This window comes from Miniopterus natalensis, chromosome 3 (assembly GCF_054644295.1).
Source record: "Miniopterus natalensis isolate mMinNat1 chromosome 3, mMinNat1.hap1, whole genome shotgun sequence".
NCBI lineage: Eukaryota > Metazoa > Chordata > Mammalia > Chiroptera > Miniopteridae > Miniopterus > Miniopterus natalensis.
Genome location: NC_142083.1, coordinates 99,812,689 through 99,826,235, shown reverse-complemented (window position 1 = coordinate 99,826,235; position 13,547 = coordinate 99,812,689). Strand labels below are relative to the sequence as shown.

General features: G+C 39.5%; 1 protein-coding gene and 1 pseudogene across 1 annotated transcript in view; both read right to left on the bottom strand.

Moving 5' to 3' along the window:
• Nucleotides 1–13,547, bottom strand: part of LOC107544788 (phospholipid-transporting ATPase ABCA3-like) — a 256,196-nt gene that overhangs the window by 109,850 nt on the left and 132,799 nt on the right. The window contains exon 13 of the mRNA XM_087815824.1: nucleotides 12,084–12,201. Coding sequence (XP_087671950.1) covers nucleotides 12,084–12,201 — 118 coding nt within the window. The remainder of the gene's footprint in view (nucleotides 1–12,083; nucleotides 12,202–13,547) is intronic.
• LOC148093598 (nucleolar complex protein 3 homolog pseudogene) lies at nucleotides 5,750–8,221 on the bottom strand (annotated as a pseudogene).

The window sequence follows — 13,547 nt, the reverse complement described above, 5'->3', positions numbered from 1 at the left end:
ACAGCCCGATATTGTGGAGATTTCTCTTCCCAGCCCTGGAGCCCTGGGCTGGGGGGCCTGATTTGGGGCTGGGACCCCTCATTCCTCCGGAAATCTCCACCGCTGAGATATCCCTCCCAGGTTTAAACCGCAGCACCAGGTGTGGGCTCCCGGAGGTGTCTCTGTGATTCAGCCCCTATCCACCCTCGTCTCTGCCCCTCCTACACTTCTCGAAGCTTTTTCAGTTCCCTGGTTGAAGGGCTTCTGTTCAGCTAGATTTCAGGAGGTTCTGAGTGATGGTTGTGCTGTATTTTAGTTGTTAGTTTTGATGTGGTTGCAGGAGGTGGTGGGTACAGCTGTTACCTACACTGCCATCTTGATTCTTCCCTTGCTCTGTCTTCTTGTTTTTTCTTTTATCATATTCCTATTCCTATTCTCTACTTATTTTTTTTCTCCCCTTTTTTCCTTTCAAAATCTATTTTCTGCCCCTTTAATCTCCCAGAAGTTTCTTTATTATTTATGTTTTTTACTGTTAGCAATAATATACTTTTCTCTCTTTCTTTTTTGCCCTAGTATTTGTGTTCTTTCTTCACTCTCCTAATTCTTTTTTCTCTTGGGTTGTTTTCATTGTAGTTGTCGGTATATTTTGTATGTTCCTTTTTGTTTCCTGTCAGTTTTCTTTTGTCCTGTCAGCACCTGTATAACAGCTCACACGACATGGTAGTGGCTGAGCCCCACAGTTAGCCAGCCTGAGAGGAGAGTCCTCCCACAAATGGGACAACAACAATCTAGGCCCCATCACAACAGAAAGGTCCAAATAACCAACAAAAGGGACATGCCTAGAGCATACAGCTCAGTAGTACAAGAAAAATACACCACCGGGTTCCAGGAGACATTTAATACAAAAGTTCACTCCAAAAGACTGGGAGTCATAGCAAATATGTCTAATACATAGATACAAAGAGACAACTAAAATGGGGAGACAGGAAACAGCCCCTAAATTAAAGAAAAGGAGGAATCACCAGAAAAAAACTAGATGAGATGGAAGTAAGCAAGTTATCAGACATAGAGTTCAGTGTAATGGTTATAAAGATGCTCAAGAAACTTAATGAGAACTACAAGAAACTTAACAGGAATTTCCAGGAACTTAGGGGTAACTACAAGAAACAGCAAAAGCTATGTCGGCATGAAAAAAAATGACTATGAACCAGGCAAAATGAAGAATACTACGTCTGACATGAAGAAAATGCACAAAGGAATTAAAAGCAGGCTCCATGAAGCAGAGGACTGAATAAATCAATTAGAAGATAAGGTAGAAAAAAACAATCAAAGTAGCAAAAAGTAAAAATACTTAAAAAGCATGTGATAGTTTAAGGAAATTTTGGGACAACATGAAAAGAAACAAGATCCACATCATAGGGGTAACAAGGGAGAAGAAAGTGAGCAAGAGATAGAGAACCTGTGGGAAGAAATAATGACAGAAACTTCCCTAGGCTAGTAAAGGAAAAAGCCACAGAAGTTCAGGAGGCACAGAGGGTACCAATCAAGATGAACCCAAAGAGACCCACTCCAAAACACATCATAATTAAAATGGCATTATGTTAAGGACAAAGAGAATCATAAGGACCACAAGAAAAAGACAGTGAGAGACCTACAAGAGGGCTCCCATACGGCTGTCAGATGATTTCTCAACAGAAACACTACAGGCCAGAAGGAAATGGCATAAAGTATTCAAGGCAATGAAAAGCAAGGATCTGAAACAAGACAATACTATCCAGCAAGGCTATCATTCAAAATAGATAGTGAAATAAAGAGCTTCCCAGACAAAAAAAGGCTAAAGGAGGTAATTACCACCAAACCAGCACTGCAAGAAATGTTACAGGGACTGCTGTAATAATAATAAGAAATATATATAGAGAAACATAGGCATAAAGAATAAAAATGGCAATAAATAAGTACCTATCAATAATAACCTTAAATGTAAATGGATAAAATGCTCCAATCAAAAGACATAGGGTAGCTGAATGTATAAGAAAACATGACCCAAATATATGCTGTCTACAAGAGACCCACCCCAGAACAAAAGATTCACAGAGCCTGAAAGTGAAGGGATGGAAAAAAATATTCCACGCAAAAGTAAACAAAAAAAACCAGGGATAGCAATACTTATATTTGAAAAATAGACTTCAAAGCAAAGGCCATAATAAGAGACAGAAAAGGCCACTACATAATACTAAAGGGATAAATACAGCAAGAGGATATAACCCTGGTAAACAGATTTGCCCCCTATATAGGAGCACCCAAATATATAAAACAGGTGTTGGAGGACTTGAAGGGAGAGATAGACAGCAATACAGTCGTAATAGGGGACTTTAATACCCCACTGAGATAAATGAATAGGTCTTCCAGAAAACAAATCAACAACGAAAGAGCGACCTTAAACAACACACTAGATCAGATAGATTTAATTGACAATTACGGAACATTCCACCCCAGAGCTGCAGAATATTCATTCTTCTCAAGTGCACACAGGACATTCTCAAAGACAGATCACATTTTAGAACACAAAATGAGTCTCTACAAATTCAAGAAGATTAAAATCATATCAAGCACCTTTCAGATCACAACGGTATGAAATTAGAAATCAACCACAATAAAAATACTCAAAACATTCAAACACATGGGGGCTAAATAGTATGTTATTAAACAATGAATGGGTTACCAATGAGATCAAGGAAGAAATAAAAAACTTTCTGGGAACAAACGAAAATGAACACACAACAACCTATAATCTATGGGACACAATGAAAGCAGTCCTGAGAGGGAAGTTCATAGAACTACATGCCTACCTCAGAAAACAATAAAAACTAATAAACTCTCTGACGCTACAAAATATTGACACAAGAGATGTCTGCGATTTGACTGCCTATGTTTTCTTCCAGGACTTTTATGGTTTCACACCTTAGGTTTAAGTCTTTTATCCATTTTGAGTTTATGCTTGTGTACGGTTTAAGCTGGTGATCTAGTTTCATTTTTTTGCATGTACCTGTCCAATTTTCCCAACACCACTTATTGAAGAGACTGCCTTTACTCCATTGTATGCTCTTGCCTCCTTTGTCAAATATTGAGCGTAATGGTGTGGGTCAATTTCTGGGTTCTCTGTTCTGTTCCACTGATCCATATGCCTGTTCTTGGCCACAGCCATCAGAGAGGAAGAAAACATAAAAGGCATCCAAAGTGGAAAGGAGGAAGTAAAACTGTCATTATTTGCAGATGACATGATATTGTACATAGAAAACCCTAAAGACTCCATCAAAGTACTATGAGATTTGATAAACAAATTTGGCAAGGTAGCTGGATACAAAATCAACATCTGGAAATTAATGGCATTCTTATACAGCAACATGAACTTTCAGAGATAGAAACTAAAAAAACAATATCATTTACCATTGCAACTAAAAACATAAGATACCTAGGAATAAACTTAACCAAGGATGTAAAAGACCTCTACTCGGAAAACTATGTGACACTGAAAAAAGAAATAGAGGAAGATTTAAACAAGTGGAAGAATATACCATGTTCATGGATTGGAAGAATTAATATCATTAAAATGTCCAAACTACCCAAAGCAATTTATAAATTCAATGCAATTCCTATTAAAATATGAAATGCATATTTCACAGACCTAGAACAAACATTTCAAAAATTTATCTGGAACCAAAAAAGACCCCGAATAGCTGCAGCCATATTGAGAAAAAAGAACAGAGTGGGAGGGATCACATTACCGGACTTCAATCTGTACTACAAAGCCATTGTAATCAAAATGGTCTGGTATTGGTACAACAGGCATACAGATCAATGGAACAGAACAGAGACCCCAGAAATAGACCCACACCATTATGGTCAGTTAACATTTGACAAAGGAGGCAAGAGCATACAATGGAGTAAAGAGAGCATCTTCAATAAGTGGTGCTGGGAAAATTGGACAGATGCATGCAAAAAAATGAAACTAGACCACCAACTTATTTATTTATTTATTTATTTAATTTTTTAAAATATATCTTTATTGATTTCAGAGAGAGGAAAGGAGAGGGAGAGAGAGATAGAAACATCAATGATGAGAGAGTCATTGATCGGCTAGCCCACAACCAGGGCCTGTGCCCTGACAGGGAATCGAACCCTGATAGTCTGGATCCTAGGTCGACACTCAACCACTGAGCCACACCCGGCCGGGCCACCACCAACTTTTACCATACACAAAAATAAACTCAAAATGGATAAAAGAGTTAAATGTAAGTCACAAAACCACAAAAATCTTGGAAGAAAACATAGGCAGTAAAGACATAGGCAGTAAAGACATCCCACATAGTGGAATTTTCACTGGTAAATCTTCTAGAGCAAGAGAAACAAGAGAAAAAATAAACATATGGGACTGCATCAAACTAAAAAGCTTCTGCACAGCAAAAGAAAACAGCCTCAAAATACAAAGGAACCCCACGGTCTGGGAAAACATATTTGTCAAGGATGTATCTGATAAGGGGCTAATTTCTAAAGTGTACAAAGAACTGGTACTACTCAGCAAGAGGAAGACAAACAACCCAATTTAGAAATGGGCAAAGGACCTGAATAGACACTTCTCCAAAGAGGACATACAGATGGCCAAGAGACACATGAGAAAGTGCTCAACGTGGCTAATCATCAGAGAGATGCAAATTAAAACCACAATGAGGTATCACTTCACACCTGTCAGAATGGCTCCATCAACAAATCAACAAATGACTCCTGCTGGTGAGGGTGTGGAAAAAGGGGAACCCTGGTACACTGCTGGTGGGAATGCAGACTGGGGCAGCCACTATGGAAAACAGTATGGAGGTTCCTCAAAAAATTAAAAATGGAGCTGCCTTTTGACCCAGTGATTCCACTCCTAGGAATGTATCCTAAGAATCCTGAAACACTAGTCAGAAAGGATATATGCACCCCTATGGTCATAGCAGCGCAGTTTACAATAGCTAAGATCTGGAAACAGCCCAAGTGCCCATCAGTAGATGAGTGGATAAAAAAGCTGTGGGACATTTACACCATGGAATACTATGCAACTGTAAAGATGGAGGATCTCGTACCCTTTGGGACAGTATGGATGGACCTGGAGAAAATTATGCTAAGTGAAATAAGCCAGGCAGAGAAAGACAAACATCACATGATCTCGCTTATATGTGGAATCTAAAGAACTTACTAAACTGATGAACAGAATAGATTCAATGACATGGAAGCATAGATCAGACTGACAAATGTCAAAGGGATGGAGGAAGGCGGGTGGGTGGAGGGAGGGAGAGAGAGTAACCAAAGAATTTATATGCATATATGCACAACCCAAGGACATGGACAATGGTGTGGCGAGGGACTGGGGAGGGGGATGGGACGGGGTGGAAGGGGCATTGGGGACAAAAAGGGACATCTGTAATATTTTAAACAAAAATAAAATAAAAAAATATATAATAGATGCTAGTAATTACAAAAAAAAGAAAAAAAAAGAAAGAAGTTTCCAAATATGAGGGAAGGAAAAGGCTTCTGATTTTCCTTCCTTAATAAAAGGACATTTTCAGAATCAGGGCAGAATCCTGTGCGACGCAAATGGTAATTCCTCCTCCCCTGTTAATGTTCTAGGAAGTTTCCCTTGTATAAGAAGAGAAGGTCCTAAATTAACCATTATCTTCATGTGCATCTCACAAATACACAAGTGCACAGGAAAGTCCACCGGCTCTTCACTCTGCTACCATAGCGATGTTTTCAAATATTTGGTGAAATCCAGAGGCAACTGAATAGCAACTTCATTGCAAAGCCTTTTGGTTAGTTGATTTAAATCTTCATTCAAAAATGAATCTCCTTGTAAAACTTTATCCTTCCTTTTGGAGCTTGAAGTTTCAGCAGGAGGACTGAACATCACTGCTGCCATGCTGTAAGCCTCAAAGTGTTCTACAGCGGATCTTCAGCTCAACTCTGGTCTGAGGGCTTTGGAGCCTTCCAAAGGGGCTCCCGCGACCTGGTAAGCTGCCAATCTCCGCACTATGGAATGGGGTGTCGCTGCAACACATGCAGCTCCCAAAGAGCGGTGTGCTCAGCATTACAGTACTCGGGCTCGACCAGGTGGGGAAGGAAAACCCAGCTTCCCTGCAACTCACTGTTAAGCAACAGATCTGTTTTGGGGAAAGTGGGCATTAATATTCTGTTGGTTGCTAAAATGCCGATGCTTAAATTGGGGAGAACATGCAGAGCAAGGGTGTAGAGGCGCTTGATGAAGGCAAGGGCTTGCTGCTGAGAAACCTGCTTTCTGCGCTTGGTTAGCATGACATCCGAGCACTCGAGCACAATTCTCAACCCCTTTGCTGGTAGTGCCTGAATGTAACTTGAACAGTGTTTTGTAACGATGCATGTACAACTTCATTGGGTCAATATTCAGAACATCACCTTGTCCAGAGAGAATATGAAAAGCAGTCTGGATACAGTGAAGACTTTCTTGATAGCTTAGGTCACCAGACTCAATGAGACTACGTAGAACTATGTAGTAAATCATCAAAAAACTCCACATTTATAAGGTAAGTGAACTTGGCAAGACCTTCTAGAACTTCTGGCAGGAGAGGGGACCTCTGGACCTTCTTCGCTATTCTGAAGTAGGTCACAAACATGATATTCAACATCTCCATGTGCAGTTTATGTTTTTTCTCAGTACTCTCCAAAGCTTCCGCCTCCTGAAAGCTCTTGCTCTAGTTTCTCTTCTGCTTTTTTCCACTTTCTCTGCATGCTTGATATGTTCTCTTTTCCTTGAAAGTCATGAACTTTTTGGTTTATTGATGTCCTCTGTATCTTTCTTCACTTCTACTTCCTTGCTTCTTAAGCACAAGAATGGTTTTAACATCTCTGGCCTAACATCATAATTTCTGCCCTTCACAAAACCAGAAATCACTTTAATTACTCCAAGGGAAGCTTGGCCTAATTTATCTTGTTTAAAAAGTGTCTTGACTGCCTCACAGCACATTTCAGATATTGATTTTGACATGTCATTCATGAAAGGGACAACCAAGACAATGATGTTGTTGTGAAAGTTGAAATGAGGCAGAGCCACCAACAGCTCACCCAGGCTCTTCACCGCCACTTCTGCCAGGCCCTTGTATGCCTTTAATGAAATTATATTACTTTTCTTCAGCTTCCTTTGCTTCCAGTCTTTAACCATTTGCTCCAGATTTTCCAAATAAAATTTATATTGGCTAACCAGGCCTTCTTCAAAGTCTCTTAACTTCTGGGTTTTTTTGTGGATCTTGGTAGATTTTTCTGCTTCTGTTTGAAGCCGGATTTTATATGAAGGCATAATGTCTTTAAACAACTCCATCAGAAAAACGACCACCAGCTTTCGAACAGTAACAGCAACATCAGGATCCTGTTCCATCAGCATGAAACATAATTATTTCAGTTTTTTAACATTACTTTCTGGATCTGATAATATGGCAGATGCAAAGGCTGCAATATACTATTTCTTCTCTTGCAGTTTCTTCTTTTTCTCAATTAAATGCTCTTCTATGGTCAGCTCTTGAGTAAGCTCTTCAATGATCTCTTCCTCAAATTCCATCTCTTCTTGATCCTCTTTGTCTTGGTTAGTGTCAATACCCTGGCCTGTGGGATTATACCACTCTTATCTTTGATAGGAAGCAAGTTAATCAATTCCTTCTCTGGTTCAGTTTGCAGGGATCTTGGTATTTTTTCATATTTATCTATAACATTTTCATGCTTTCATTTCTTGGCGAGAACAGGTTCACTAGAAGAAAGATCTCAAGTTAGAAAAGATGCTCTTTGTCCTAAATCTCTCATTAACTGTAAGTCATCTTCATCCATCATATCTAAAGGAAGGCCTTCCTCTTCTTCCTCTTCTTCAATCCTTTTACCTGGTGGTTTTTTCTTTGGGTCATCCAGTGGAATGGGTTTCTTAGACACAGCATCTTTTACAGCTTGCCTTAGTTTCCTCTGTTCTTTTTGGTACTTCTTGAGATTGTTTTGTTGTTTAAATTGCTTATTTTTTAGCTTGTTTTCAAGTTTGACTTTACTAGTTTTTAGCAACTTCCTAAAGCTTGGGACTTGTTTTTTATTTCTTCTCGCCTTCATCCTTGAATCTGAAGGGAGTTCCGGTGCAACAAGTTCACCAGGGGTAGGGACAGTCCAGGAATCCCAACTGCGAGACACACATGCTGCAGCCGCTATGCTGCAGAACCTCACCATCTATATTGAATAATAGCCTTGCTGGATAGAGTAGTCTTTGTTTCAGATCCTTGCTTTGCATTACCTTGAATACTTCATTCCATTCCCTTCTGGCAAGTAGTTTCTGATAAGAAATCAGCCAACAGCCTTATGGGAGCTCCTTTGTAGGTAACAGACTGCTTTTCTCTTGCTGCCTTTAAGAGTCCCTCTTTGTCTTGAATTTTTGGCATTTTAATTATGATGTGTCTGGGAGTGGGCCTCTTTGGGTTCTTCTTGCTTGGGACTCTCTGTGCCTCCTGAACTTGTGTGACTTTTTCCTTCACCAGGTTGGGGAAGTTTTCTGCCATTATTTTTTCAAACAGGTTCTCTATCCCTTCTTATTTTCAACCTCCTCTGGCACTCCTATGATGCAAATATTGTTATGTTTCATGTTGTCCCACAGCTCCCTTAGACTGTCCTCTTGTTTAATTGTATTTTCTTTTTGGATCTCTGAGTGATTTTTCTACCCTGTCTTCTAATTTGCTGATCTGATCCTCAGTTTCCTCTAATCGCTGTTGACTCCTTCCACTGTATTCTTTATTTCTGCTATGCCATTCTTAATTTCCTTCATAGTCTCAATTTCTTTTAAGCTTTTGAGCATCTTTACAATGAGTATTCCGAACTCTATATCTGATAGATTGCTTATCTCCATTTCATTTAGCTGTCCTTCTGGAGATTTCTCTTGTTCTTTCATGTTGGGCTTGTTCTTTTGTCTCCCCATATTGGCTGCCTCTTTGTGTGTATTTTTCCCCCTTATGTATTATGTAGATCTGCTAGGGCTTTCAGTCATTTTGGAGAGTCTCAAGTGCAGGCCAATGTCAGATGCTGTTTGTGACTGGCCTTGAGTACCCTGTTTGGAGCTATCAACAACACACGGTTTGTGGTTCCCTCTACTGGGGAGTCTTGTTTTTCTCTCTGCTGGGGCTGGGTGCATTTGAACAGGAACAGGATGCACACCAAAGTCTGTTTTTCCAAGGCCAGGGTCCAGAAACAGATCAGGCAAAAACTCAAAACACCCAGAGGTCCACCCCTACCTGGAGGCTGACTGACCCAAGTCTCAGGCTGTAGACCAGAGAATGGCACAAACTCCACAGGGTGGGGTGAGAGGTTTTCCAGTGGGTGGGGCAATTGATTCCAGCAAAAACTGCCTGGCTGGCAAAGGTCTGCCTGAGAAGTATGTCTGCTGCATACGAGGGAATGACTCAGCACAGGAATCCAGATGACTGCCCTCTGAGCTCTATCTGCAGCTCCTGCAACCCTGGATTTTCCTCACACCACTCTAGTCCACTCTGCCCTGTATGTGCTGGATCCCAAGGTGAGTGGCTGGTTGCACATGTAAATAGCTTTTAAGAGGGTGCCTGCAGTATCAGCTGTCTCCCCTCGGAGGACAGAAACCCTGCTGCTTTTCACTGCCAGATGTTATGTGGTCACCTTTCTCAGTTATAGTGCTCTGGGCTGGGAAACCTAGCTTGAGGTTTATACCCCAGAGTTCTCAGTGGGAATCCCCCACAGCTGAGATATCCCTTGGGACCTTCAGCTGCTGCCTGTGGGCGTCCAGCCAGCCCTCTTGTGCCTCTGCACTTCCTACCAGTCACTTTAGGTCCTTGGTTCTGAGGGTGCTCTCCAGCTAGTCTTCAGTTGATTATTCAGGCTAGTTTTTCTATATTTTAGTTGTAATTCCAGTTTGGTCCTGAGAGAGTGTCAGTGTAGCTTACACTCAATCTGCTGCCATCTTAGAATCTCCTGCTCCCAGTTTTTATGGACAGGTTTCATGCATGTGAAGTCCTTCACCAATCAGCCCAGCTGGAAGTTTTAGGACTTTGCAAACTTTTTCTGGGATGTGTCTTCTCTGGTGTTGTGTGTGTGTTTTAATTCCAGTACATACAGCTGGAATTAAATAAGATTTTAACTCATCCAGTACATACAGCTGGAATTAAATAAGATTTTAACTCAGAGTTTTTTGTGTCAGTTTCTATTTTATTTCTCTGCCTGTACTCTGACACTCCCTTGGCAGCTTCCTGTGGAAATTCTCAGACTTCCTGCTGGTCTAAAGCAATTCAAAGTGCTTAAGACGTTGCCTCTTTTTTCTGTGGATTTAAACCTGGCATCCATACCATGCTGCTACTCCCATTGGTGCTCCATTAGACGTGAGAGAAACCAATCCCTTGGGAAGCAGTTAGAAAATCCAGAACATTGGATGTAAGTTCCAATCTTTTCTTTCTGTTCCAAGGGAGGAAATTTGAATTGGAGAGTTTCCTCCTGATCATGCCATGTCATGTGAGGGAGGGATTAGGGTGAGAAAATGCCACAAACTTCCTACCCTTTTTAGTATTGGCTATGCATTCACATGTATACTGTAGCTTCCAAACTGGTACATAGAGTTCTTAAAAAAAAGGTACTTTTGTCTGTATATTTCTGTTAACTTGTGTTTTTGTAGGGAATGAGGACCTGGAGGTTCCAAGTTCACCGGATCACTGATGTCACCCTAACCTGGTACTGTTTCTAAGTTGCCTTTTTCTTCATTTAGCATTGTTTGATTGCTGTAAGTCTTTTCCTGTTTCCAGAGATCTGACAAAATTGGTTCTGACATTTTTGTGCTTGTTTATCAGTTTTGTTTGTGAAGGGACTGGAAGTTAGAGCTACCTCCTCTGCCATTATGCTCTAGATGGTTGCTTTTTAGCTGCATCTTGGTGTATGAATAGGAGTTTCATGGGTGGAGAGTTGATTTAGGCATTCCCAATGAGAGAAAGGGTATGAGCACATGCAGATAAGAAAGTGCATAATATGTGTTCTGATATAATATGTAAAGCATGGAGTTTGTTGCAAGATAACTTTTGAAAAGCATATCTACTATATATATTTTTCATATGTCATCATGAGGGTAAATCATAACCTTGTGATGTTAACCAAGAAGTCATTTTTTAAAGAACAGTTTTAACTAAGATTTAGAGGGTGTCAGTTCAAATACATAGAGAATGTGGATACTGTCTTCCCCTCCTGACTTAGTTTTGCCATTACTTTTGTATCAAAAAAGAAGCTATTTTATCTCAATTACTAGGTTCAGCCCTGCTCCAGCCTCTATGAATTACACTAATTTAACACACAACACGGAATTCACTATTCTAATGGTCCCTAGTGTTCCTTATCTATTCTCCTTCCTGGTGAATGTAATGTTTCTAAAGTATAAACCTTCATAAAATTTTCTGCCATAGCTTCTCACTGCTCTCAGCATAAATTGTAGACTTCATAGCATGGCTTCCCTAAAGCCTTTTCTGATTTGACCTTTCGATTATTCATCCAGCTTCATCTTTTGCCATGAAATTCCTCATCTGATCTAGTTATACAGATGATCTCTGCTTTTAAGCCTCCTGGTCTTTGCTTACGTCTATAATATTCTTCTTTCTTTCCCTTCGTAGCCCTTTATACCTTGTATTTGCCTCAGATTGATGTCACTTTCCTATTCCTCATCACCAAAACAGGTTAGGTGTCGTTCTGTTGGGTAAATAGCATCCTACATATAATATCTACCTTCTTACATATGGTATAAGTTTCAAGTTTTTTGTCTGTATTTCCATAAGATTATAAAGTTGAGTGTAACAGCCTTGTAATCACCTCTGTATTATAAATTCTTATAAATAAATTAGCATATAAAATTTTTCATTGAATAAATGAATGAATTTATTACAGCACATCAAGCATCTTGGTTGTAAATAATTGAAACTGTGATAACACTAACACTGAAATAACATACTCAACACCACAAGTTGTTGATTGATTTAGTCTTAGAAGGAACCCGACTTCTGGCCAGAGTTAATACATACCTGTGAGAAGAGATAAGATCGTGGTTTTTCCTGACCCATTTTCTCCTAGAATAACAGTGATCTGCTCCTTATATAAATTCAAAGACAGGTCATTTACTGCTACTTTGTCACCAAATTCCTATGAAATGAAAGAAAAATAACTTGATACCTGTCACTATCACTTATGAAAGACAAATGCTCATATCCTCTATTCTTAGAAGAATCAACATTATATCGTCAGGTATAATATTTTGAACAAGAAACAATATTTGCAGGTTGTATTGAGTTTGTGTATTAGTCAAAATAAGTGTGAAGGCACAGTGGTATGTCTATCTATCTATATTTGGTAATAAAAAGAAGACCTCTCTATATTTTATGTATGAAGACTGTAATGTAGTACTTATGGGCTTATTCAACTGTATCAAGAGCTGGAAAAGCTCCCAGAATCTGTCACCAACGATCAGAAAAGTTGATGCCCTTATTTCAACCAGAAGTTGGATGATTCACAAGAGCATGCCCAGAAGTTTTATTATCTAAGCAGGAGTTGGCAAACTCATATATGGCTCATTATCTGTTTTTGTAAGAATGTTTTTTATACTTTAAAAGGCTTGTTAAAAAATAATAAAAAAGAATATCACTAGACATGGTTTTGTGGCCCATGGCCCTACCATATTTATCCAGTCCTTTACAGAACATATCTGAAAACTCTACTAAAGTGTCTCTTGGAAACTCCTAATACTTTAGTCTGAAATTAGAAATCCTGTGGTTCCCAAGAGCTTACTTAGGTGAATCTAAACTACCTGTAGGTGCCTCTCATTGGCAAATCCTAACCGGAAAGCAGAGAAGGAAATTTTGGGAAATGCAGTTCATGGGTTCTCTTTTGCAATGTAGGAGAAACCTCAGAAGGAAGCCCTAGTTTTGGCAAATTGACAACACTAGGAGAGTGTGTCTACAAACTCTGGGCATCTCAACAGTAGCACTATTGACATTTTGTACTAAATAACTCTTTGTTTTGGAGGGCTCTCCTGTAACTTGTAGGGTGTTTAGGAGCTTCCCTGGTTTCTACTCTGTACATGCCAGTAGCACTTCTCATCTCACCTCTCTTTTCTTTGGTTATAACCACCAAAATATCTCCAGATATTGTCAGATATCTTCTCGAGGGACATAATTATCCCCAGTTGAAAATGACTGCCCTAGGGAATCAAATTTTCTCCAACAAATTCAATTACCTTATAGATGCTGATTAATACTATAATCTGTTTCAGTCATAACCTCTCTCCAAAGCTATAGCTCTGTATCTCCAAATGTCTACCAGAAACGTAAGTTTAAATATTTATAAATATTTCAAATTCAGTATGTCTAAAATTCTGCTTATTATCATGTCCTGAATTTATAGTCCTTAACTGTACTCCCTAGGTTAGTGAATGCCCCCCCCCCCAATTCACTAAGATGTTCAAACCAGAAACCTGAATATAACCTTACACT